Raw genomic sequence first — 27,551 nt, 5'->3', positions numbered from 1 at the left:
GGGGCAGCGGTGGGGGCGGCCCCACCCGCGCCGTCAGTCCGCGCGTGCGCGCTGAGTGCTCGGGAGCGCGCGTCCGGCGCGGAGGGGCGGCGGGGGCGGGGCCGCCGCCGCTCACAGGGTGTCCCCGCCTCCGCCCCCCGGCGTTCCGCGGTCGCCGTGACAACCGGAGCGGCGGCAACGGCGGCGGGCGCGCGAGTCCGGCGCCGCCTCCCGGCCGCACCGCCAGACAGGCAGCCGCCGCCCGGCCTTGCAGCTCTCTCCGCCTCCCGGCCCGCGGGGAGGGACCGGCCCGCCCGCCCGCCCGCCCGCCGGAGAGTGAGCGGCGCCCGGGCCGCCCCGCCAGTCCGCGTTCGCCGGCCGCCGTCCGGGCGCGCGCAGCGAGCGGTCGCGACTATGCCAAGATGGTCCTGCAGGCGCGGAACAAGCACCGGGAGGCGGCCCCCAAGCCGCCCCAGCCGCCCCGCGCCTCGCAGTCGCCGCTGAGGGGGGCGCCCGACGCCGGCGCCGGGGAGCCCGGGCCCGAGCGCGCGCCCCCGTCCCCCGGGCGCAAGGGCGCCGCGGGCAGGAAGGGGCCCCGCGCCGAGTCCGCCGCGCCGCCCGCCCGGGGCGGCCTCGGGGGGCGCCTGGCGGCCGGGCTGCGCGGGGCGCTGGGCCTGCGGCGCGCGGGGCGCGGCCGGACCTGGACCACGCTCCTGCTAGGTGAGCAGCCCCGGCGCGCGGCCGCCGGACGCGGAACTTTGAGGCGCGGGCCCTCCCCCTCCGTTCCCCTCCCGCGCCCCGAGCCCCGCCGGCCGGGCTCCGCCAGTTTGCAGCCCTCTCCGACTTTTTCTGGGACGTCCTTCCCTCCTCCCCTCCCCCTCCCCGGGCTCAGCCTTCCTCGCGCCCTTCCTACCCGCGCTCTGACTCTGCTTTAAAAAAATGGCCCCGAGATCAACAGCTGCCCGGCCTGGCCGCGGGCTGGCAGGTCTGCGCTAACGACACTGGGGCGCTGCTGATTGGCGCCGACCGGCCGCCTGCCCGTTATCTCGGCCCCTGCCCGGGAGGATGGTTTGTTTCGGGTTGGAAGCGATTCCGTTGAGCTCAAAGCAAAGCACTTTCCCTGTCTTAGAAAGTTGCTAAACTTACAATTAAATTTTAGCGTGCTTTTTTCTTCTTGGCCGCAAACACCGCCGGTGGCACTTTGTGATTCCCCTCGGCACATCACTTTCCAGGTTGTGTGGTGTTCCGGGCGCCCGAGCCTTAATCCCCTCTGCTGACCTGGGAACGTGGGATGGGGAGGGCTCCCCTCCTCTCCCGCGGCCATGCACCGAATGGATGCTGTGTAACAATGTGCTGAAAAAAATAAAGTTGAAACATTCATAGGCTGTGGCCCGACTTGAGGTTTCCTTTGTTTTCTGATTGACATTCTGATAAGGCAAGTTATAGCAGTTTGGATAACAGGCCTGATTTTTCTAAGTCAGCCAGTAAAATTCTATAACATTGCGTTTCCTATATAATGCCGTTAATAGGCTTTGGTTACTGAATTATTTAACTATCGGTGATTTATCTCTTCTTATGTCTTCAGATTCCCGTAGTGACCCAAAAGAATTTGGAGTTCAGTATAGGCCGAGGAATAGAGCGCAGCAAATCGGCGTCCCCTGAGATCACAGCCACCACTAGAAGCCACTCAATCATAAAAAGCCAGAGTCATCACTGTGTGTGCGTGTGTGTGTGTGTGTGTGTTTTTTAGTGGGCTCGAAAGGTTGATACTGTTATGGGGGTACTGTTTTTTTTTTTTATTTGGTAGACTTAAGTGTAGAGTAATTCTGTCTTTTCAGTACATTCCTCCTTTTTGCAGTGGTGAGCTTGACAAGCGCTGCTGGTGTACAGGTTGGAGAAGTTCACCTTGGGGAGGCAGCATGGGACAGGCGATGAGATGGGCTCCAGCTCCAGTGCACAGTGGTTCAGTTGGGTTTCAGTTTCAAATTATTTCCTTTGCAGACCTTTCCTTCTCTGTGATGTGGGATTGTCACCTGTCCTACTTACTCCCTGGGCATGTCCTGAGGAGCAGAACTAGAAGGCGTGGGTAATATATGGGAAGGCACTTTGCATCTAAAGCATTTAACAAGTTTTAGTTGTTATAAAAGCACATGCGTAATACTGATTTGAGGTCTGGTGACAGAAGGAAGTGGCATTCTTCTTGAATGGTTAATATCAACATTCACCACTTTGTGGTGCAATATGGAATGGCATCACTTCTTCAGGGAGGTTATAGTAACCAATCACAGAATAATATCTATTGCATTTTCTTTTGTGCATGTGTATTTTCTTGTAATTGCATTTCCGTTGAATCTTCTTATATTGGATGGCTTATATTTGAATTTAGTAGTGCTCATAGCTAAATACAGTTTTGTGTTAATATAAGACTGTGTTACTTTACTTGACTTACCTTGTTGGGCATTGGAAGGAGGTACAATGAAGGAGCTGTCCCATGTTCTTGGGTGTAGCTGGCCATCAGATGTATGGATGTTCGATGACCAGACTAAGGTCTAGAAGACTTTGTGTCCTCGCTAATCATCTACAGGAAGCTGTGGGGCAGCTTGAGAGAGAATTCTGGAGAATGATTGAACCTGGGATGTTTGGTTCTTTCTTTGGCCCCATATGCTTGGGCCTGCAAAGAGGATCAGAGTTTAGACATTTTTGAAAGCTGACTCATTTCCTGTCTTCTTCCCCACTTATTCCCAGAATGGGTGACAGTTGAGCTGACACTGTACAGTTTTTTAGTATGGGACGTTACTATGACAAAAATTGCTTCTTTTATGTTTAGGAAGAAACTACACCTTGAGGCTCCCTGGTAGAAGCACAAATTTTTAAGAGTTAAGACACTGAGTAAGGGTCCCTAGTTCAGTTTCTCTCATCTCCTCCATATGTGCTAATCTACCAAAGTGGCCTTTTCTGCTGTTGGGCAGGGTTAAGCACTGTTAAAAAATCCATTTTAATAAACATATATGCTTTTCTTATTTTTGGACATTATTTATTATTTAATGGTAACAGTCATAAAGAATTGTTCTTAAAATGTTTATTTTTAGAAGTTTCAACCCAGTAGCTCCCTGTATCAGCCAGGGGAGGCAGTGTTTCTCCAGCTTTTTTGACCACAGCCCACAGTAAGCAATACGATTTGTGTTACATCTGCTCACACTTCTGAAAATGCAGTCCAGTACATTTAGGCACATGTCTGTCTGTCTGTTGATCTATTTATGTATGTCAGTGTCCTGGCAGGAAATAGATTTAATAAGTGGACTTGTTTTCAAAAGTGTGAGCATGTTTAAGGAACCCACAAAGGACATTGAAGCACGCAGGGCCTGTCAACAATGAGAAGGTGCTGCCATCTCTGGCTCTGCAGGAGAATGAGAGCGACCCCACACACTCCTCCCATCCTCATCTCCAGCTGGTGCCTCTTACTGGCTGACCAACTGGAAACTCTCAGGCAAGGGGCCCAGCTGAATCATTCTGTAGGGTCATCCTCCTGGGGCTGGTAACAAAGCAGAGAAGGGAGGAGAATGATTTGAAAAGGCATATGGGATTAACCAGCACATATGTGCATATATTTAAAACAAAGAATCGTGTAATAACACTTATCTCTATAAGGTACAATGCACTCTGATTTTACTATTCTGTCCTTTTAAAAAAATGCTGTTTCTAAATCATGACATTGATTTCATGATCTAGTGTTATGACCCGCAATTTGAAAACACTGCCTTAGAAGAACTGTTTCTACTTCTATACCTGTTTCAAACCAGTTGGGTGCCCGAGCAGAGCACTTAGCTTCTCTAAGCCTCCGTTTGTACACGTGTGAAAGTGGGAGACCTGGACTAGACTGCTGGTTCTCAGTCTTGGCTGTATACTAGAGTCACCTGGGAGCTTAAACAATTCCCATAGCCAAGCCATACATCAGAGCAGTTGAATCAGAATCCGGGAGTGGGGTGAGGTGGAGGGAAGCATCAGTGGTTTCAAAGTCTGATGTCGTACCTCTCCGCAGAAGCAGACTGGCATCACTGAGCTGACGTTCCTGCATGGCAGCAATCCCCCGGTATTATAATTTACCTCTTCCCCTCTTTTAAATGGGGACACAGTTCAGTTTGCCAGATTTTCTCCTAGTCTCTATTGTTTTCCCAAAACTGGGGCTGTGAGTTGCCATTTATCATCGGATACGGCTGTATTTTAATTACAGCTGAGAGAAGAGTGACATGTTTCTTATGCCCACGTTCCTTATCAAAAGAGGGAAGACAGGAATAGCTGGAGAGGGCTCTGTGTTTCAAGGAAAAATGGAAGGGGTACTTGCCTTCGTGGAAGTGAAGAATATACATGTTAAACATGTGAGCAAGGCATGCCTGTGGTGAAAAACTATAGTGTAAGATGCTGCTTACAAAACATAATAAAAAATGTAACCTGAATATGGAAAAGATAGATGATAAAAACTACTGTTTTTTTCCCCTTACATCTGTCCTATATGACTCATTTACATTACCTGCCTGGTTCCTGTGGTCAGTGGCAACTGCACCCCTGCTCTAAGCTGGTTCTTTATTGGCAAGGCTTCTCAGTCTCAGCACTATGACATTTTGGGTCAAATAAGTCTTTGGGGGTAGTGTCCTGTGCATTGTGGGATATTTAGCAGCATCCCTGGCCTCTACCTATTAGCTTCCAGTAGCACCTCCCCAGTTGTGACAAACAAAATGTCTCCAAATAGTGGCAGATGTCCCTGGGGAGGCAAAATTGCCACTGCTTTTATTATCTACAACTTATGAGTACTGGGAAGCCTATATAATGGGAAACACATGACATCTTAGGGGCAGAAGGGGTAAGAAACTGGGTGTAGGCAGAGGGTCGGGTCGAGGTGTTGGAAGCTGGGATGGGTAGGAGGCAGTGTGGCGTCTGAAGTACCATAGGCATCTCAGTGCTGACCTGCATTTGAATCCTGTTTCTGCACTTGAAAGCTATAGATCTCTTAATATTTCTGGCTCTTAGTTGCTTTATCTTTAAAATGGGGATAATAAATGCTTCACCTGGTTATGGCAAAGAGTTAATAAGATAATATATGTAAAATAAAAGTAGCTTCATTTACATTTCTCAATTATTGAATGCCTGTTATGCCAGGTTCTATTTGTTGGAGAACAAGATAGCTGCCTCCATTGACCGTCCGTTCTAGAAGGTGGGGCAGGGGCTGGCGGGGGGGGGGGGGGGAGCAAATAAAAATAATTGCACATTGCAGTAACTGCAGTGGAGGAAAGAAAACAGTGACTGAGATAGAAAAAAACAGGGAATACCCACTTTAAAGAGGGTCAGGAAAGGCTTCTGGGAGGTAGCCTTAAAGCCGAGCCCCGCAGGCAAGAAGATTCACACTGTATAGAGGAAGAGAGGAAGGGCATTGTGCATGGAGCCTCCAGCAGGTGCTAAGGCAGAGCGGAGCTCGGTGTGCTGAAAGGAGAGAGGGTGGCGGAGCATCAGTGTGAGATGAGCACAACCAGAGCTCCATAAGGAGCTTCCGTTTTATTCCTAGTGCGATGGGAAGCCATTGAGGAGTGTTGGACAGGAGAGTGAGGTGATTTAATTTTTATTTTGAGAAATCTGCTTTGGGGAAAATGGGTTGTGGCAGTGCAAGGACAGGAGTGGAGAGAGACCACTGAGGAGGCTCTGGCAGGCATCCAGCAAGGGAATTGTTGGCTTTGATGAAGGGGTGGATTCGAGATTTATTTTGGAGATAGAAATGGTAGGACTTGCTGGTGAATTGGGCTTAGGTTGAAGGAAAAGGAAGAACGGTGGGTTTTTGGCTGCTGTAACTGGGAAAATGAGGGTGGCATTCATGGAGATGGTGAAGACTAGGGGTGTGGGTGAGGGGACAGGTTTGAGGGAAAATATCAAGAATCCTATCTTGGACATGTGACCTTTGAGACATTTGTGAGATGTTCAAGTTTTTTTTTTTTTAAAACAGACCTTATTTCTCACTCTCTTCTCACCTTTGATCTCCATGGAAATTTCATAAAAATGTAGAACTTAAAGGTTACCTCCTGGAATTCTACATATGAGGAAGCTAAAGTAGGCCAGGCGAGTGGCCTGACGTTGTTAGTGAGTTCGCTGGGTGAAGTTTGGGATTGAAGTCAAGGTCTCTTGGCTTGTCAAGAACATCTGTCAACAATTAAAAGGCCCAACCTACCGAGAGACTTTTTGTTTGGCGAGTAGGAAGATCAAAACGCAAACAAAATAACCACGGAGGCACCTCGGAGAGTGTGAAGTCCCAAGTTATTAGAGGTGACAGTTGTTGCTGTACAAGGTCGTTAAGCGCTAGGAAGAGAGAGAAGGAAGTAAAAACCCCTCATTTCACATTTGGTGAAAATGAGACTCAGGCTAAATTCCTTATAAGTCATTTAGAATCAAAACAATATTTCCTAAGAATGACTTTCTTATCAGGGAAGGTAAAAAGAATGTGATTTTTAATTTTAATTCTTTCCCTGTCTTAATCACTGTTTTCAGCTGTCAGGATCTTGACAGTTTCTCCTTTGGAGTATGGTTTGAGTTTATATTTGCTTTTTCCTAATAAAAATTGTTAAAAATGTAGATTTCCAAGCCCCAAGTGAGATGTGTTGAATTGAGATCTCTGAGGGTGGGGCCGAGGAAGGCAATCTTAACAGGCTCCTCCTAGATCAGTGTTCTCAACCCTGGTTGCACGTTAGAATCTCCCCAGTGCCAGACCAAGCAATGTTCAGAGCTCCCAGGTGATTCCAGGGTGCTGTCAGTGTTGAGACATTGCCCTTAAATGTGTTTGTAAGTCACCTGAGGGGTCGTGTTAAAATACAGGTTTGGAGTCAGGGCGTCTGGGATGGGGCCTGAGAATCTGCATTTCTAGCAAGCTCTCAGGTGATACAGTTACTGCTGGAGGACACTTGGAATACAAAGGACCTAGTTCTCACGTTAAATTTTGTGCAACTACCTAGATTTTGTTCCAGTCATTTCTGTACTAGTGATAATTAACCTTGTACGTCAGAATCACTTGTGATAAAAAAACATCCCTGGAGTTTCAGATGTAGGGCTTGGATGAATACTCCAGTATCTCTGTTTTCTTTAGTGCCCCTGATGATTCTAATGCAATAACAGGGTTTAGACTACTGTGGCTCTCTATTGCTGCGTTATGATGTTCTCTCTGAAACTTGCTTTGTTTCTTTAGTGATTACCTCAGTGCTTCCCAGCTTTTTTCACATCGCGGCACGTGTATAAAATGATAATATTTGTGTGGCATGGGCTCGGGGGATAAATGATCTCTTCAAAGCCTGGAGGTTACTGGCCTTCAGGACTCTGGCACTCGCATTCTTGGCACTGCAGGCCCCACTGCTTGGAAAGTTCTGCCAGACTCCCTTCCTGGTGTTCCTGGAGCTCTGAGAGCCTGACATACTCTCTATAGAGTGAGCGGGCCCTCAATAAATGTTATTTCATTATTGTCATTATCATTTGTGTTCTGTACCATCAGTATTAGTAATGGGAATTCTTTTGTCCTGTTGGATGGAAATCCACATCCAGCTTTATTGTAGCTGTCTTCTTTTCTGGCTACCCACGATAAATCCTCACAGAAGTTGTAATCATGTTTGAGACTCCACACCCCCCCTGCCCCTCCCCCATCCCACTTTAGTAAACCCTGCCCTGAGAAGTTCATCACTGGTCTGCCTTCTCAGATTTCTTACAGTTCGTAGACTTTGTGCCATTTGCTTGAGTGCCTAATGTCTTCTCTCATTATTTTATGTATCTAAGTCTTATCTCTCCAAGATTTTATCTTTAAGAGCACAGATGTTGGCTAACATTTTTTTAACGTTGTTCTTGGTTTCTAGGAAAATGTGTTGTGCATGTGGTAAGCATGTAGATACTTGTTGACTGTAAAGCACTCATAACACACAAAAATCTAGGTGCTAGGAAGAAGGAAGGAGCTGAGCTTGTGGTATCCATGATGGTTTTCTCTTTCCCAAACTAATGAATGTCTTTTCACTCGTTAGTTCACTACACAGAAACTGGGATTTGTTCCATTTCAGGTACTATAGAAATATGATTTCTTTTTTAATGTATTAATTTTATTGTAATATATAATTTTTCATGTAATGGGAAGTCTTTGAGCAGTTTGAAGTGCTTAGACATTGTCTTTAGGTGTTTAAGTTTTTGTTTTATTGAGTACATCCTATAATTTCTCTTACCTGGTGATAGTCATTTAACGCTTCAACCCGGTGAGGTAGTGGGCACAATGCTAGGAGATGTAGATGTTAAGGTGAATTAAACACAAGCTCAGCCTCAAGGCCTTTGCATTCTGGCAGAGAAAATTATTGTGTGTATGACTAGCTATTTAGGTGCCGTAATAAAAGTGTTATAGCTAAGGTGGCAGGACGGGCTTCACAAAATGCCACATTTGAATTCCTTTGACTCTGAAGGACGAGTTAGGAGTTTTCAGGCAGGAGCAAAGGCATGCCATCGTTAAAGCACTTGGTACCTTAGGGGATGGTCGCCCAGTGCAGCCAGCATGAAGGGTGTGTGGTGGGGATTAGCTGGAAATAGAGTGTGGGCTCCGTGGTGTGAGCTGTGGGAAGTCATGGGACTTTTCAAACAGAGGAGGAGATGCTTAGATCTGTACATTTGGAAATTGACTGTGTTCTCCAGGATGAATTGTTGATGTGGAACGGGGACATTATCTACTGGTCACTTCAGCTTCTGGAAACAAACTTAAACTCTGATGGGACCCTTGAGAACAATAAGAAATGGTTAGTAATATTAGGAAGGGGTCGAGATAGAACTTGTCAAGGTTTATTTGGAAACCTTGTCCAAAAGATTTATGGAGCATCCTTAACCTCTTTTTTATGTCATTTTGTCACTTGAGGGTTAGGGAGGCTAAAACTCTTTAGAATGCTTTAAGTATGGATTAACCTCAATTTAGGAATAAGTTGCATTTTTAAATTTTGCAAGTCATTTTGGACTTAAAATATATTTCTCGTATAAATATGTTACAAGATGAGGCCACCAAATGCCCACAAGTGGGAAAGGAGGCAGCTCTGTCATGGAGGAAAGAAACTGAGGTTTGGAATCAGAACCCTTGGGTTCAGGTAGTTCTTGCCATTTGCCAGCTGTGTACCGCTTGGAAGCCCAGCATTTGTAAAATGGGAATAAATACTTGGAAGCTTGGTTGTGAGAATCAAATGAGAGAGTTTACGAAGGTGCTCTCTGAATTTTAAGTCAAACGCTGGTGATGAAGTACACGTGTAAGGAAGAACATGTAACGTGATGGGAAAATGTATTCGTGGTCAGAGATACATGTCGCGGCTGCAGTTGCAGGAGAGCCCCCTGCAGGTTACCATGGAGGGGCTAAGGCAAGGCAGCCCATGCTGGCTTCATAGCTTTTGCTCTTACAGCTTGAGGAGGAGGAAGAGAGAAAGAAGGACAGGGGGTCTCGAACTTTAGTTTGCAGGAGACTCAGCTGTGAACTCTTTAAAAATGCAGATTGCAGGGCCCTACTTCCCAGCAATCCTGGGGAGGGGGGCGGGTGTGTCTGGGGAGGGACCCAGGACTTCTGAGTCACCTGCTAGTGTGGGGTGGCTTCCAGGAGGAGGCTGGGAGAGGAGGCGAGAGGCGTCAGGGAGCTTGGGGCTGGGCCCACAGGGAATTGGTTTGGGAGCCCTTGAGGATTTCGCAGAACGCAAACTCCCATTTCTTTCTCCGTTCCTTCCGCCCTCCTTACTGCTGCTGACTGCTGTGGGCCAGGCAGGAGGGTGGGGGCAGGGGGTGTCTGCTCCCCACCTTCCGAGGACACTGGACTTGCCCGGGTGGGGCGATCTGGAGGGAGGGGAAGAACGGTAGATGAGACTGGCTTTGGGAATTGTGGCTAGAAGGAGCGAGTGTCAGAGGGAGCATGGGAACCTCACTCAGGGGAGCCCCTGGCTCGCTCCCTGTCCTCTACCCCAGTTCCCTGGCTGTGCTGGGCTTTGAGGCCAAGAACTGGAGGCTTGGGCAGCCGGCTGCATGTAGACAGGGGTCTAATTTGCACTAAATCAAAGGGAACTCCATTTTTGCGAAAATAAAAGCAAAACCAAAAACTGTTACCTGCAGATGAGTGTGTTTGTGCATCTATCCATTAAAGTATATTCAACTTAGGCTTATTATGTGGACATGATTTAGGATCATTTCCTTTCCCCCCTTAACTATATCAAATTGTACACTTTAATTCAGCAGACATTTGAGTTGGGCTATGTCCTTGCCTCCTGCTAAGTACTAGAGTAAAGTTGAGTAAAACATTGTTTCTACCCTCGGGGAGTTAGTTCTGTTTTGTTTAAACAAGATTCTAATAATAGAATAATTTTCAGTGAAGTGGCTGGCTCAAATCCTGTAGGACAGAAAATTGATACAATGAAACATATAATCTAGTACAAAATTTCCTTAATCAGAAAGTGGAAGGAGTGTCCAATTTAGTTGCAGAGTGTTGGTAATTTATATGCTTCCAGCTAAACATAAGAACCATTCAAAATTCTCAGCCATTGGATTGGAATCTTTTGAATTAGATTACAAAGCAAGCCTTTCCTTGAATACTTTTTTCTTACGGAATAGGTTTGGATTTTTTGAAAGTTTTTTTTATGTTCTTATTTTTAAAAAAACATGCTGTATTTACCTCAGTATCTTAGAATGACAAAAAATAGCATATGTGTTAAATGGAAAAAAGGGATTATCAATTTTGTGGCACTCCCAAAAGACTATAGACAGGGTTGACATCACTGGAATAAATTTAGAGAAAATCATATATAATCTTTTCTGTAGGCGAGAGGCAAGAAAAGCTCTTTGGGGGTGCCTTTAGAAGTTTTGTCATTTTATGTCTTTATGCTTAAGTTATATGCTCACAAGGCAGTATCTGCTTCACTGGGGCTTTCATTTTCAAATGACGTATATGTATAATTTATTTCAATTTTGAATAAAGCATAGCTCTACATTTTTATATAAAATTAATAGTTTCTATAAAACATACTATCAACAGATGAATTGCCACTTTTTTCCCCTTTTATATTTAAAATACTGAAAAAGGGAAGAGGAGTGATCCTTTAGGGTAAGGAGGCCTCAGCCTTGGTCTCACCCCCTCCATCCTCCGCAGGAGACCGTGCAGTGCATGGCTCTCAGGCCAGAAGTCCTGCCTCCAACCTCCTTTTCTCTGTTTACCCACTTTGTTTCCTTGGGCAAGTTACTAAAGTTCTCTGGGCCTCAATTTCTCATCTGTAGCCTGGGGAAGTATTTGTACACACCACATAGGATAGTTGTAAGAATTTATTAAGTTAGTTCAAGTAAACCACTTAAAAAGTGCCTGGCATGTAATAAAAATTCAAATGTTAGTGGCTTTTATTATTACTAAATTGAAACAAATAAAGGAATCCAAAACATTGAGCAGATTAGGAATTAACTCCGGAGACTATGAAAGAGTGCCATCCAAATGCCAAGAACTCCCAAGAATTGTCTACACGCGTACTGCAAGGATTGAATTAAAGGAATCAAAGGAAGGCACCAAAGGCCGCTTTGTACCTTCTGTCCTTCTCCTGAGAAATTGTGGTATTCTGAGGAAGCAGAGGGATGATGACCTTGGGAAATCCTATTTATCCCTCCAGAATTGTGAGGGTCAAAGTCTCATTTAAAGGCATAATGTGAAAGGCATTGCTGTTAAAATCAGCCGAAGCCAGGATGCCCTCTTTTATCAGAATTATTTAGCGGTATTCTAGAAGTTTATTATTATTGTCAAAAGAAGAAACTAAGAGTAAAATTATAAAAGAGGAACAAAATTATCATTTTTAAATAATATTATTTAATGTGAGAATCGAAGATGGTAAACCAAAAAACTATTAAGAATTAATAGTTTAATAAATGAGCCAAAAATAAATATATTACAAAATAAATACGCTTCAAAAATAAATACCTTAACAATATCCAGTAAAATATAATGAAAAAAGACTTCATGGGTATTAGCAGGAAAAAAATCTTAAACTCCCAAGAAAGACTTAATAAGAAATATGAATTAACTATGAATTATGTATTTACTAATAGGATTTTTCTCAAGGGCAATTGAAAACTAAGTTGAATAATTGAACATGGTCCATATACCATGTTTATGAACATGAATATACAGGTTTATATTGTCAACATGTACATTCTTCCCAAGTTAATTTAGAAATGAAATCCCAATTATAATCTCAAAGGTATTACCAAAGTATAAATTGTGACAAGTCTTCAGTATGATAAAGGTAGCATTTTACATTCAGTGAGAGAAGAATGATTTCTCAGAACATGATAGTTAGATCACTGAGAAAATAAAACCCAAATTTTATTATGGTAGATGAAGTCTTTAAAGGCAGAAACCAAAAAGGAAGTGGGTGGTAGATTTGTCAATAAGAAAAAAATAAAATTTCAGATCAAAGTACCATATACAAACAAACGTCAAATGACAAACCTAGTTAAATATTTGCAGTTTCAATGATCTAGAAAGTAACTCTCTGTCTTTTATAACCATTAATATCTCCTAGACAAAATGTATTTTTTAAGTTTTTAAAATATAAATACTTCTTTAAGAATAAGGCAACAAGATCTGAGCTGGCAGGTTTTTATTTCTAACAGTATTTTCATAGTTCATTTCCTTAGATAGTGATTATTTAATCAAGCCTGCGATAAGAGGAATCTTGTGATATAGGAAAACTGAATGGCATTTTCTGGATTCATCTTAATATGTTCTTTGTACTTGGACAGAAAGCAAAGTATTGATTCTCATGAGACTGATTTTATTATTAACTTGTTTGCTCTCTCTTACCTTTTCTTTCTTTCCCCCTCCGTCTCTTCCTTCTTTCTTTACTTGTTTCATATTAAATTTGTTTAAAAAATAGTCAAATTTGTTATGAAAGTTCAGATATTGAAGCGCTGTATAAAATGTGGCAGTTCCTCTTTTTATTCATCCCCAGTCCTGTTCCCTGAGGTTACCATGTTTCTTTATTCTAAGTTCCCTCCCACCGTTGGTTCTATTCCTCTGGCACTTCTGTTTATGGAAGTTTCCATCTGAGAGTACCTTGTGTATTTTTTGGCAAATAATTGTCCTTCATATATTTTGTTGAATGAGTGAGTGAATGAAAATTGTAAGTATATGCCTAATTCCTTTAGAGTCGAGTCTATTGGTATTTTAAGCACACCTGGGGCTTCTTTCAGAGAGTCAGTATTCTTTCCCTAATCCCTAAGAGTCCAACATTTACACATCCCAAACTTCACGGTGCTGGTGCTTATCTTTGGAATGCTTTTCTGTAAGGTGGAAGCGTTTCTGTATGCTGACATAGTAATTTAAATTTGTTCTTTTCTTCCAGCCGCCTTCGCAGCAGTGTTGCACTGGTAAGACTGTTTTTCTCCTATGGTGTATTTTATGAGGATGTTTATAACTTACCAAAGCTATTTCCCATATATATAAGGGAATAATTTCAGTATGTTAAGGATGAATGTATATTATCACATGCGACACAGTAGTCTGCAAAAATAGTTTAATTGATAAATCAGGGTCAGAATAATATAATTTTTTAATAAAAAAAGAGATCTATTATTAAAGAGGTTATATTTGAGACTCTCCTTTTCTTAACATTAATATAGTGTTTGTGTTGAGAGGAAGATTAATTTTTTTTAATCTTCTGGGTAGAGAGAAATATGAATTTCATTAATCAGACATTTCTGAAATGGTAATCCAGTGACATTTATAGTTTAATCTATAATTTTATTGTACTTGACTTAAAATATCATTATTCTGGTTCATTCTGATTTTATAGGTTTTTTTTTGTGTGTGTGTGTGTGTGTGTGTATGAGGAAGATTGGCCCTGAGCTAACATCCACTGCCAATCTTTCTCTTTTTGATTGAGGAAGATTGTCCCTGAGCTAACATCTATGCCAGTCCTCCTTCATTTTGTATGTAGGATGCTGCCACAGCATGGCTTGATTGAGTGATGTGTAGGTCCGTGTCTGGGATCCAAACCAGCGAACCCTGGGCCCCCACTGTGGAGTACATGAACTTAACCACTATGCCACCAGGCTGGCCCCCATTCTGATTTAAAAACCTAATTTGAATGTGTTTTCTTACAGAGAAAAATTTTAGTAGAAATGTAAGACATGCTGAGTGGAAAAACAAATATGGATGCCATTGTATTTGAGTTTTATTATAAAATTATCTGCAAATTTGTAGATAATTTTACTTTCTCTTTGAGAGTTTCTTTTAAAAATAATGCTTTGTCTAAGTTTCAGCGCTGCTGCTTTGTTGTCTTTTGCTTTTGCAGGAGCCATATTACACACCTCTTTGAAAATGATCGTCATTTTTCTCACCTCTCGACGTTGGAAAGGGAGATGGCTTTTCGCACTGAAATGGTTAGTTTTCATGTGGTATTTTATTGTAGTATTTTAGTAATCTATAAATTTTAAGCTTTCTGTCACAGAAATTTTCATAGATATTCCAAAGGAGAAAGAGTAGACAACTCTCTACCCATCCCCCAGCTTCAAAAACTGACCACACAGCCGTTTTTCTTTCATCTACACATCTGCACACCCATCTTTTAAAGGAAACCCGAGACATCATCTCATTTCATCTGTGAATACTTTCATATGTATCTCAAAAGAAAGGATTTTTTTTTTAACGCAGTACCATTGTCACGCTTGAAAACAATGAACAGCAGTTGCTTGATATTGTCAAATATCCATCAGAGTTTAAATAGACCTGATTGCCTTTTTTTTTTCCAGTTTGTGTGTTGGTATGTTTGAATCAGGATCCAAACAATGTCTATACGTTGCATTTAGTTAATGTGTCTCTTAAGTCTTTTAATCTATAAATTTCTCTTCTCATTTTTGTTCTTTTTCTTGTTATTTATTTGTTGAAGAATCAGGTCATTTGTCCTCTAGAATTACCTACAGTCATTCATGTTGTTTATTATGTTCCATTGTCTCAAGTTTCCTGAAAATTGATAGATCAACGTCTTCGTAGCTGAAGGTTTGATTTTTTCTGGGAGGTATAGTTGATAAGTGGTGCTGTGCACTTACTGTACTATATCAACAGGCACAACGTCTGTGGTGGTCTCACTTTCTGTGATGTTAAGATTGATCAATGGCTTTAGCTGTTGTCATGCTGATCCCTCCATTATGGCCTAGCCATCTGCTTAGGTCAGCTATTTCTTTAGAACTGCCAAATGGTGATTATCTATCTATTCTATTATTTTTTTCCCCTGCATTTATTAACCATAATTCCTCTATAAAGAAGAAATTTCCCACAATACCTGTTTTGTTTCTCTGGGGTACACTTCATATAGGAAAGACAGGAAAATGGTTGATTCTTTCTTTTTACTTGCCACTTTTCAGAAAAATGGGTTGGTTCCTAGCATCTTTCAGCTAGTGGTGACCAATGGAGTCCCTTCTTTTGGAGTATCATTATGATCTGATGGACTTTAACATGCTTTGTAAACTTACCTATCTTTAGCTGGTGAGAGCCCTTTTAGTTGGCTCTGTGCCCCCTTGACATGACCTCACTAGTGTTCTGTAGCTTCCTAACCTTCTGGTACTGCAAGATATTTCCTCTCCAGAGCTGGAATCATCCAGTTTTCCAAGGAGTTCCCATTCCTTTCAGTGGCAAATGGTATTTAGAGACCATAATTTTGGTGTGAGAGATGCTCATTGCTACTATTTTATACTAGATTGGCCATCATGTCTAGGCTTTTTTAGTAAATAGAATTAGGAAACAATTTTAAGAGAAAATAAATCATTAATTTATATTTTTAAATTGAAATTTAGGATTAGATGGTTTTACTTATTTGATATTAAATTTATCTTTTCTGTTAGCCTGAGAGTTTTGGTTTCAAATTACTTATATTTGAGGCATAAAAGTACCAAAGCTATTATTAGGAAAATGGAAAAATGATTACTGGAAACAATAGAAAGCTTTCTTTCAGTTCTTTTTGACTTGAGGATATATTCCTCTAGGGTGTACAGTAAAATTACTATATGTTAAAGTTATATGAAATCCTCTCCCAACTTGATAAATAGTTAATTCCTTTCTTTTACTTTTCTTTTTATATTTAGGGATTTAAAAATTTCTATTTTAGGGGCCGGCCCTGTGGCCAAGTGGTTAAGTTCAAGTGCTCCACTTCAGCAGCCCAGGGTTTCCCTGTTTCGGATCCTGGGTGCAGACATGTCACCACTCGTCATGTCATTCTGAGGCAGCGTCCCACATAGCACAACCAGAGGCACTCACAACTAGAATATACAACTATATACTGGGGGGGCTTTGGGGAGAAGAAGAAGAAAAGAAAATTTTTGTTTTATAATTAAATAAGATATTTACATGATTCCAAAATCAAACCTACAAAACAGGGTAGGTTATAGTAGTTTCCTGGGGCTGCCGTAACAAAGTACAATAAACTACGTGGTTTAAAAGAGCAGACATTTAGTCTCTCAGTGTGGAGGCCAGAAGTCTGAAATCAAGGCATGGGCATGGCCACCTTCTCTCTGAAGGCTCTAGGGGAGAATGCTTCCTTGCCTCTTCCTAGCTTCTCCTGGTTTCCTGTAATCCTTGGTGTTCCTTGGCTTGTGTTGGAGATGCAGTCACTTCAGTGTCTGCCTTCATCTTCATATGGCATTTTCCCCTATGTCTCTGTGTCTAAATTTCCATCTTATTATAAGATTACCAGGGGACCGCCTCCGTGGCCAAGTGGTTAAGTTTGCGTGCTCCGCTGCAGTGGCCCACGGTTCGGATCCTGGGTGCAGACATGGCACTGCTCGTCAGGCCACGTTGAGGTGGCATCCCACATCCCACAACTAGAAGGACCTGCAACTAAGATATACAACTATGTACGGGGGGGTTTGGGGAGATAAAGCAGGAAAAAAAAAAAAAGATTGCCACTTATATTGGATTTAGAGTCCACCTGTGATCTCATTTTAATTTGATTACATCTGCAAGGAACCTATTGCAGATGAGGTGACATTCACAGGTTCTAGTAGGCCTGAACTTTTCGGGGATATTATTCAACCAAGTACAATAGGAAATATTTTTAAAATATTGAATATTAGAGTTGACAGCTAATGGTACTGGCTACCAGGACAGTTCTAGGCAGACTTGTATGGAGGATGGAGTTTGTTTCCTGTGTTCATCTGTCTTGCTCTATACTGCCACTTATACTCCCTCATAAGGCTTCTAGTACTTGCTTGTTTCTTTAGCCTATGTATTATTCCAACCTTGATATCCTTCCTAATTAGTATGTCAAGCTAAAAAATTATTTATTTCCCTCAAAATGAGAGTACTACCACTCTCCCTCTCCTCCGTCCCCACAGCCCAGTCCTCCAGGGTTCTTACCTTATGCTGAATTGAAGGGAAGGAACATAATCTGAAAAATTAGTTGACATCTGAATGTAATTTATATGTAATGCATCAATATATAGCCTTCTTAATATATTTGCATTGTTACATATAAATCTGGAGGAAAAATGGCTGATAGTATGATTTTGAGGATTCAAAAAGCAGTTAGTAGGGAACATTTTTGGCTCGAGAAGATTTCTTGGTTTAGGGTAAGCTAAAGTTCCATAATAAACCACTTGCTCACCCTGTTCCTAAGATAGCCCTTTCTAATACTTAAATTAGTTTGGGTTATAAGGTTTTCTTAAATGAAGTATGCTATCTGAGTTGTATTACTTTTTAAATGTTGAAACTATTTTTGAAGCTATTTTGAGCTCAACTGTTTAAATTAAGACAAGGTTATACTAAAATATGTAGGTTTTTTGCACTCTAAGAATTTATCAGTGATCAAAACCCAGTGAAATTAATTGTAGATATTACTTGCTTGATTGCTTTGTTTTTCAAAAGCAGTGTATTTGTTATTTTTTTAAGCTAATACGAGGCATAGTAATAGTAATTATGTACTTTTTATTATAACTTTAACATATGCTTATTTCAGGGACTATATTATTCCTACTTCAAGACTATTGTGGAGGCACCCTCGTTTTTGAATGGAGTGTGGATGATTATGAATGATAAGCTGACTGAATACCCTCTTGTTATTAATACATTAAAAAGGTTCAATCTTTACCCCGAGGTAAGTTGTTAGATTTTTCAATTGTGATTTTTTAAAACTTTTTAAAAATTTTATTTGTATTAAATGCTGATTCTAAATCTAAGGTGTAATTTAATATATTAAATTTTGTCTCATTTTCTTAAAGAAAATGCATATCCTTTTTTTGTTTTTTAAAATTTTCATTTTTTTCTTTTTTGAGGGAGATTAGCCCTAAGCTAACATCCATTGCCAAACCTCCTCTTTTTGCTGAGGAAGATTGGCCTTGAGCTAACATCTATGCCCATCTTCCTCTATTTTATATGTGGGACAGACGCCAGCCACAGTGTGGCTTGATAGGTGGTGGGTAGGTCTGTGCCTGGGATCTGAACCAGTGAACCCCGGGCCGCTGAAGTGAAGTGCACAAACTTAACTGCTATGCCACTGGGCTGGCTCCAATGCATATCTTTTCTTGGAAAGAAATATGGAAAAAGAATCATTATTAATTTTGGGGGGCTTTAACTGATTTTATGGGAACTATTATTATGATTACATGGTTTCGATAATGTGAAAACTAGATTTGGTGTGTTTACAGGGATTAAAGCAAGGGGGCACCATTACTTTTATATGTCATTTGTCAAATGATGTCTTTTCCCTCTGTGTCTTTATTTAATTGAATGCCCTTTCTCTGGGTAGGCGTAGGGGAATGGTGGGCTTACCCAGGAGGAGAGGGAGGAAGGCAGTGATGTCAGTAACTTGTTTTGGCTTCTCCTTTTCCATCCCTGCCTTCACTTGACACATCCCTAAGCATTCTCCAGGGCCAGGCCGCGATGTGACCATCCTCCTTGACTTGGTATGAGGTTCTTCAGTTAAGCACACTTTCCCTGTGTTACCCCTTCTTAGCATGCTGATGTTGCTAGACAGCACGTCACCTGAGGCCAGGGCCGTGGCTGCCTTGGTCTCCGTGGGGATCTCAAGCCTGACTCAGTACCAGCTCTTAGCAGTGCTCCCGGTCATTTCTCGTTGAGTGAAAGGAGGAGTGCAACTTCCAGATCAGTGAGTTAGACTGATTGATTAATAAGGAAATAAAGATAGAGGACAGAGAGACGAATAAGTAGCTGCCAAGGTTCAGTGTTTTCTTACTAACATACTGCTTATTGAGTACTTTCTATAACCACGTACACATTTACTTTTACAGAAATGGGATCACATGACACATTTGTTTTATAAATGCCTTTTGTCTTTTAAGAATGTTTACAACACTCTTCCTATGTCATCTTTTCTTCCACAGCATCATTTTTATGGCTATATATACAATCTACCATTGTTTATTTAGTCCATCTTCTATGAAAATTTTGGCTGTTTTCAACTTTTTAAATATTCTAAAGCTGCAATAAGCATCCTTGAAGCTAAATCTTCTCACACATCCTTATGTTTTTTGAACTATAAATTTATTCGTGTGAAACTGTTTAGTTTAACAGAGTATATGCTTTAATGATTTTGGTACATGTTGCCAAAATGCTTTCTAGATAGGTTATACTAATTGAAATTCCCACTAGCAATGTATTTTGTTCATTCCTATATATATGTCTATATATACATTTAATTCAATGCTCTATATTGAAAATGCATTTTCACTTTTAAAAATAATTGCTCATTCATGCCCTTTGTCTATATTTCTATTGAACTTTGGTAAGAGCTTGTTTATTATATGCATGATGTTAATACTATGCTATATGGATAAAACATTTTCTCCAGCTTTTTGTTTGCCTTTTAGCTTTGTGTATGATGTATATGTATTTTTTTCTGTACAGAAATATTGTCTCTATCAATTTTTTAAATTCATGGTTTTTCATTTATTCATATATATAACAATTTTCATTCTTTTGTCATTATAGTTATATTTTAGATATTTAAATTTTTTTTATTGTGAATATATATATATTTTTTTAATTTTTATTTTTTTCGGATGTACATCATATTTCAAGTTCTGGATACATTACATCATGTTCACCACCCGAACACTAATTATAGTGCATCCCCTCACATGTGACCCTAATCACCCCTTTTGCCCTCCCCCCTCCCCCAGTGGTAACCACCAGTCCAATCTCCAATGCTATGTGTTTTTTTTTTTGTTTGTCGTTTTTATCTTCTACTTATGAGTGAGATCATATGGTGTTTGACTTTCTCCCTCTGACTTATTTCATTCAGCATAATACCCTCAAGGTCCATCCATGGTGTCACAAATGGCAGGATTTCTTCATTTCTTATGGCTGAGTAGTAGTCCATCGTGTATAAATAACACATCTTCTTTATCCATTCGTCCCTTGATGGGCACCTAGGTTGCTTCCAAATCTTGGCTATTGTGTATAATGCCGCAATGAATATAGGGGTGCAAGTATCTTTATGCCTTTGTGTTTTCAAGTTCTTTGGATAAATACCCAGCAGTGGAATAGCTGGATCATATGGTAGATCTATCCTTAATTTTCTGAGGATACTCCAAACTGCTTTCCATAGTGGCTGCACCAGTTTGCACTGCCACCAGCAGTGAACAAGGGTTCCCTTCTCTCCACACCTTCTCCAACATTTGTTGTTTCCTGTCTTGTTAATTATAGCCATTCTGACCGGAGTGAGGTGATACCTCATTGTAGTTTTGATTTGCATTTCCCTGATAGCTAATGATGTTGAGCATCTTTTCATATGCCTGTTGGCCATCTGTATATCTTCTTTGGAGAACTCTCTGTTCAGATCTTTTGCCCATTTTCTAATTGGATTGTTGTTTTTTTTGTTGTTGAGCTGTATGAGTTCTTTGTATATATTGGATATTAACCCCTTATCTGATATGTGGTTTGCAAATATCTTCTCCCAATTGTTAGGTTGTCTTTTCGTTTTGTTGATGGTTTCCTTTGCTGTGCAGAAACTTTTTAGTTTGATGTAGTCCCATTTGTTCATTTTTTCTTTTGTTTCCCTTGCCTGGCCAGACGTGGGACTTGAAAATATGCTGCTCAGACCAATGTCATAGAGCGTACTGCCTATGTTTTCTTCTAGAAGTCTCATGGTTTCGGGTCTTACATTCAAGTCTTTAATCCATTTGGAGTTGATTTTTGTGCATGGTGTAAGGGAATGGTCTGCTTTCATTCTTTTGCATGTGGCTGTCCAGTTTTCCCAACACCATTTATTGAAGAGACTCTACTTTCTCCATCATATGCTCTTGGCTCCCTTGTCGAATATTAGCTGTCCATAAATGTGTGGGTTTACTTCTGGGCTCTCAATTTTGTTCCATTGATCTGTGTGTCTGGTTTTGTGCCAGTACCATGCTGTCTTGGTTACTATGGCTTTGTAGTATAATTTGAAATTGGGGAGTGTGATACCTCCAGCTTTGTTCTTTTTTCTCAGGAATCCTTTGGCTTTTCGGGGTCTTTTGTTGTTCCATATAAATTTTAGGATTCTTTGTTCTATTTCTGTAAAAAGTGTTGTTGGAACTTTGATAGGGATTGCGTTGAATCTATAGATTGCTTTAGGAAGTATGGACATTTTAACAATGTTAATTCTTCCAATCCAAGAGCACGGAATATCTTTCCATTTCTTTGTGTCTTCTTCGATTTCTTTCAACAATGTTTTATAGTTTTCGGTGTACAGATCTTTCACCTCTTTGGTTAAGTTTATTCCTAGATATTTTATTCTTTTTGTTGCAATTGTAAATGGGATTGTATTCTTAATTTCTCTTTCTGCTATTTCGTTGTTAGTGTATAGAAACGCAATGGATTTTTGTACATTGATTTTGTATCCCGCAACTTGACTGTATTCCTTTATTATTTCTAAAAGTTTTTTAGTGGACTCTTTAGGGTTTTCTAGATATAAAATCATGTCATCTGCAAAGAGTGACAGTTTCACTTCTTTTTTTCCAATGTGGATCCCTTTTATTTCTTTTTCTTGCCTGATTGCTCTGGCTAGGACTTCCAGTACTGTGTTAAATAAGAGTGGTGACAGTGGGCATGCTTGTCTGGTTCCTGTTCCTAGAGGAATAGCTTTCAGTTTTTCTCCATTGAGAATGATATTTGCTGTGGGTTTGTCATATATGGCCTTTATTATGTTGAGATATTTTCCTTCTATACCCAATTTATTTAGAGTTTTTATCATAAATGGATGCTGTATCTTGTCAAATGCTTTCTCTGCATCTATTGAGATGATCATGTGATTTTTATTCTTCATTTTGTTAATGTGGTGTATCACGTTGATAGATTTGCGGATGTTGAACCATCCCTGCATCCCCGGAATGAAACCCACTTGATCATGATGTATGATCTTTTTAATGTATTGTTGTATTTGATTTGCTAGTATTTTGTTGATGATTTTTGCATCGATGTTCATCAGTGATCCTGGCCTGTAATTTTCTTTTTTTGTGTTGTCCTTGTCTGGTTTTGGTGTCAGGATAATGTTTGCTTCGTAGAAGGAGTTAGGAAGCCTCCCCTCCTCTTCAATTTTTTGGAAGCGTTTGAGAAGGATAGGTATTAAGTCTTCTTTAAATGTTTGGTAGAATTCACCAGGGAAGCCATCTGGTCCTGGACTTTTATTTTTTGGGAGGTTTTTAATTGCTGTTTCGATCTCCTTACTGGTGATCGGTCTATTCAAATTTTCTACATCTTCTTGGTCTAGTTTTGGAAGGCTGTATGTTTCTAAGAATTTATCCATTTCTTCCAGATTATCCAATTTGTTGGCGTATATGTTTTCATAGTATTCTCTTATTATCTTTTGTATTTCTGAGGTGTCCGTTGTAATCTCTCCTCTTTCATTTCTGATTTTATTTTTTTGAGCCTTCTCTCTTTTTTTCTTGGTGAGTCTAGCTGAGGGTTTGTCAATTTTGTTTATCTTTTTGAATAACCAGCTCTTGGTTTCATTAATTTTTTTCTATTTTTTTTTAGTCTCTATTTCGTTTATTTCTGCTCTGATTTTTATTATTTCCTTCCTTCTGCTGATTTTGAGCTTTGTTTGTTGTTCTTTTTCCAGTACCTTTAGGTGCACTTTTAGATTGTCTATTTGGGATTTTTCTTCTTTGTTGAGGTAGGCCTGAATTGCTATAAACTTCCCTTGTAGAACCACTTTTGCTGTATCCCACAGATTTTGGCATGTCGTGTTTTCATTTTCATTTGTCTCCAGGAATTTTTTAATTTCTTCTTTGATTTCTTCATTGACCCAATCATTGTTCAGTAGCATTTTGTTCAATCTCCACATTTTTGTGGCTTTTCTGGTTTTCTTTCTGTAGTTGATTTCCAGTTTCATACCTTTGTGGTCAGAAAAGAGGCATGGTATTATTTCGATCTTCTTAAATTTATTGAGACTTGTTTTGTGGCCTAATATGTGATCAATCCTGGAGAATGTTCCATGGGCATTTGAAAAGAATGTGTATTCTGTGGTTTTTGGATGGAATGTTCTGTATATATCTACTAAGTCCATCTGGTCTAATGTGTCCTTTAAGGCGAGTGTTTCCTTATTGATCTTCTGTTTGGATGATCTATCCATTGGTGTAAGCGGAGTGTTAAAGTCCCCTGCTATTATTGTGTTACTGTCTATTTCTCCTCTTATGTCTGTTAATAATTGCTTTATATATTTAGGTGCTCCTATGTTGGGCGCGTAGATATTTACAAGTGTTATATTTTCTTGTTGGATTGTTCCCTTTATCATTATGTAGTGCCCGTCTTTGTCTCTTATTACAGTTTTTGATTTAAAGTCTATTTTGTCTGATACAAGTATTGCTACCCCCACTTTCTTTTCTTTGCCATTTGCGTGGAATAGATATTTAAACTTTTAATTTATCTGGAATTTGTTTTGATGCACAGTGTGGGGCAGGAATCTAACCTTGTGGTTTTTTAGAATGGTCTTCTGTGCAACCTAACACTTGGATGAGTGGTTCATCTTCTCCTTACTGATTTGAAATAGCTTTCTTTATCATGTACAAAATTATTATCCATGTACACTTGCATCTGTTTTTGGACTTTGTGTTTAGTATTGCCTTAGGTTGAGGTCCTGGGAAGCAGGCTGTAAAACAGAGATTTGCATACAGCAAGTGTATTAGGGAGTGCCCTTAGGGGAAACACCTGAAGAGGGATGAAGGAAGCAGGGCGGGGCAAGAGGAGGAGTTGGGCTCTGATGTAGTCACAGCAAACGCCTCAGCCAGTCCCATGGGAAGCTCTAGAGCTGGAATGACCCTGCAGTTGTCCTACTTTGAGTCAAGGGCCCCTGGCCTTTGTATTCCTCCCTATTGACTAGTCAGACATTGCATGCAGTTGCCCTTGGGTAGGGGGTATGAACTTTAGTGAATGTGTTCTCTTTAGCAGAAGGTAGTCCCCATAGAGGGTCTTGGCTGAGAGCTGTCTGCCGCCAACCCTCCTCGCTGCTGGAGGAGTGAGTGCCTCAGCGCTGAAGGGGGATCTGGGTGGCACTCCACAGCTTCCGCCATGGTTACTTTGATGTGCCTGGCTATTCTTGTGTCCGTATCACCCTATTTATTTTAATTATTTACAATAACAAATTTTAATATCTGTGAGGACATTCTCTTCAGTTGTCTCCTTGTTATTCTTCTAGATAACCGTTCTAGATAGACACTTGGGATTTTGATTAGCAGTATTTTATGTATATGAATTAATTTTAGGGAGATTTTACATCTTGAAAAATCAGGTCTATTCAAAAAAGGCATAGTATCTTTCTGTTTGTTCAAATCTTCTTTTATATAGCTTAGTAGACTTTTATAGCTTTTGAAAAACACAAATCTTGCATGTTTCTTGTTATATTTTGTTCTTACTCATAGGTGAACAGTTGAAGACTGACCAGTGGAGAATCTGTGTAGGGGATTGGGAGGTTCATTTTACTAGATTTAAAAGTTGCCAAATGGATGGTACAGGAAGGGAGAATTTGATAATTATTGAAATGCCTCAAAAATATTCTAGTAATGAAACTGTTGACGATAATAGCTTTTCTTATGATGTCTCTATTTTTTTTAAACAATAGGTAATCTTAGCCAGCTGGTACCGAATTTATACCAAAATAATGGACTTGATTGGTATTCAAACCAAGATATGTTGGACAGTTACCAGAGGGGAAGGACTCAGTCCAATTGAAAGCTGTGAAGGCAAGTTTCTTTCTATGATATTGGTCTTTATCTGTTGCGGCATAATAAACTTACCCCAAACTTGTGGTATAAACAACAACATTTTATTATGCTTGTGGATTCTCCATGTCAGGAATTTGGACAGGGCATAGCAAGGTTGGGTTTGTTTCCATGATGTCAGGGGCCTCTACTAGGCTCAAATGGCTGGGAAGACTGGAATTAACTAGAGGCTGCTACACTTACATTCTGGCCCCTGGGCTGGGCTCAGCTGGGACTGTCACCTGGGACATCTACATGTGCCCTAACTGTGCAACTTGGGCTTTTGTATAGCATGGTACCTCAGGGTGGTCAGGCTTTTTATGGCCTCTTATGACCTAGCCTCAGAAGTCACATAGTATGGCTTCTGCCATCCTTTGTTGAAGCAGTCACAAGCCAACCAGACTCAAAAGCTGGGGCATGATCCCACACCTCACCAGGAGGAGTGTCTGCAAATTTGCAGCTCTGTTTTAAAACTATGTAGCTACCATCCTGTTCTCATCTGTGTTCCTCAGTAGTGTCATGTGTTTGTATGGGAACCAAGACAACCATTTAATATATCTGGCAACCATTTTCAAAATGAGCACATTTTAATATAAATTGCCAGACACTTAAAGTAATTTATAGTTAGAACATATGTTTTGTTTATTTTTAAAGGATTGGGAGATCCTGCTTGCTTTTATGTTGCTGTAATTTTTATTTTAAATGGACTAATGATGGCATTATTCTTCATATATGGCACATATTTAAGGTAAGACTTCATTGAGAGTATTTTAGTATATGTTTATAATATTATATACTAGAATAATAAAAATAGTGAGATAATCATTAACTTTTCAGTTTTGTAACTGTCAGTTTTAAAATGTCAACTTGTATAAATAAAAGTATTTCTCATTTGAATGATTTCACCTTTGGCAGGGCCAGCCAAACTGAAAATAGTTTTAGAGGCTTAAATAGAGCATGGCGGGGATATTTGATAAATTTTAAGTATTCATAGGCATTTGAGCATAAGCAGTATATATTGTTTACATAAAATATAAAGGAAAGGATCACTTATTATCAGAAGGTGTTAATGGCCCTTACTTTGCTAATGTTATAATAGAAATATATTTTATGCAGATGTTTAATATCTGACCTGATTTGCTTCCTAGTTGAGCAACATTCCTAAAACTAAAAGATTGACAAATTTCCTAAGGGTTTTTATGTTTAGTTTTCTTCTTTGTTTTTTTGGACAATTCACCACAATGTATACTTGAACTATTTTACCATGACAATATCTTTAGAATTTCCTTTTTTACTGCTTACTGATCCTTTGTAGTACAAAAATATGAGCATAGTTATATAATTTTCAATTTGAGTTAATGAGTTTGAAACAGCTATTAGACTGTTATCTTCTTTGCTTTGGAAGTGTGGATTTTCAGTTTAGTACCTTAAAGATCTATTGAGTTCCTTGTGCAGTTTTGAGTATGTAGCAGTTACTTGATAAATATTTGTCAAATGAGGAAGGTATTAGAAGATCAATTTAAAGTATATTTGCATATAGATTTAATATACTTTGATGCTAATATTTCTGACTTAGTTCTAGGAAAATTCTTTTAAGTATTTTATTGGGGGAGACAAATGAAAATGCATTATTAAAAGATGATGTGAAAATTTTGCTTTTGAAACAAGACACAAATAACTTAACCCAAAGTATTTGGTAATCAGAAGAGGGGGCTGACTTGAGGGAAGGCAAGGCCTTGTATCCTGACGAGCCCAGGGTGGAGAAACTTGGGGGCATCTGTTCATTTTGCTAAGTGCTGCCCATCTGTCTTCTAGATAGCTTTATTACATTTGGTAGATTAGATTTTAAGTAGGAGAAATTAAAATATGGGAACATGACATTACTGCTAAATTGCTGATCTGTAGTTCTGCTACTTTTTTCATTGAAGGAAGAATTTCTAAACATTTATTAAAGTAAACATTCAGCATCCTTTTCCTAATGCTTGTTATAACCATTGTTGCAAAGGCTGAAGGTGCACTATCTGCTGCAGAGAACACGAGTTTCTGGTTTTGGATGAGGGGCTCTTGGTGGTTTGGGCCCCTGACCTGAGATTCCTCAGTCTTCAGGCTCAGTAGTCCCCAGTCGGCACTTTTCTCTTTACGCAGAGATGCATCTTCATTTGTTCAGTCAACGTTTAAAGTATAATCAAGTGGTTTCTTTTTGATCCTGCATGACTGGGTTCTGTGAGTATGGCCATGGGTTGAGATGGGAGATGGCGGTGCTGTGTGTGAATGGAAGATAGACAGCAAAGGTCAAGTGCCCACGGTTCTGGAGGCAGGAGAAATTTGTTCTGTGT

At 40.3% G+C, this 27,551-nt stretch overlaps 1 protein-coding gene across 6 annotated transcripts in view; it reads left to right on the top strand.

The window, feature by feature from the left end:
- Positions 1–293: 293 nt before the first annotated feature.
- DPY19L1 (dpy-19 like C-mannosyltransferase 1) overlaps positions 294–27,551 on the top strand; it is a 103,488-nt gene continuing 76,230 nt past the window's right edge. For 2 of the 6 annotated variants that reach the window (XM_023639504.2, XM_023639503.2), the window contains exons 1-6: positions 299–699; positions 13,374–13,398; positions 14,325–14,412; positions 17,979–18,116; positions 25,077–25,197; positions 25,870–25,963. In XM_023639504.2, the coding sequence (XP_023495272.2) occupies positions 402–699; positions 13,374–13,398; positions 14,325–14,412; positions 17,979–18,116; positions 25,077–25,197; positions 25,870–25,963 (764 nt within the window). In that variant the 5' untranslated portion in view covers positions 299–401. Of the gene's footprint in view, positions 700–13,373; positions 13,399–14,324; positions 14,413–17,978; positions 18,117–25,076; positions 25,198–25,869; positions 25,964–27,551 lie in introns of all 6 variants that reach the window. The other 4 variants (XM_023639502.2, XM_070264823.1, XM_070264824.1 and 1 more) reach the window with 4 other exon arrangements.

This window comes from Equus caballus, chromosome 4 (genome assembly GCF_041296265.1).
Source record: "Equus caballus isolate H_3958 breed thoroughbred chromosome 4, TB-T2T, whole genome shotgun sequence".
NCBI classification, from domain to species: Eukaryota; Metazoa; Chordata; class Mammalia; order Perissodactyla; family Equidae; genus Equus; species Equus caballus.
Note: the sequence above shows the minus strand (reverse complement) of the source record. Positions and strands in the feature narration are given on the sequence as shown.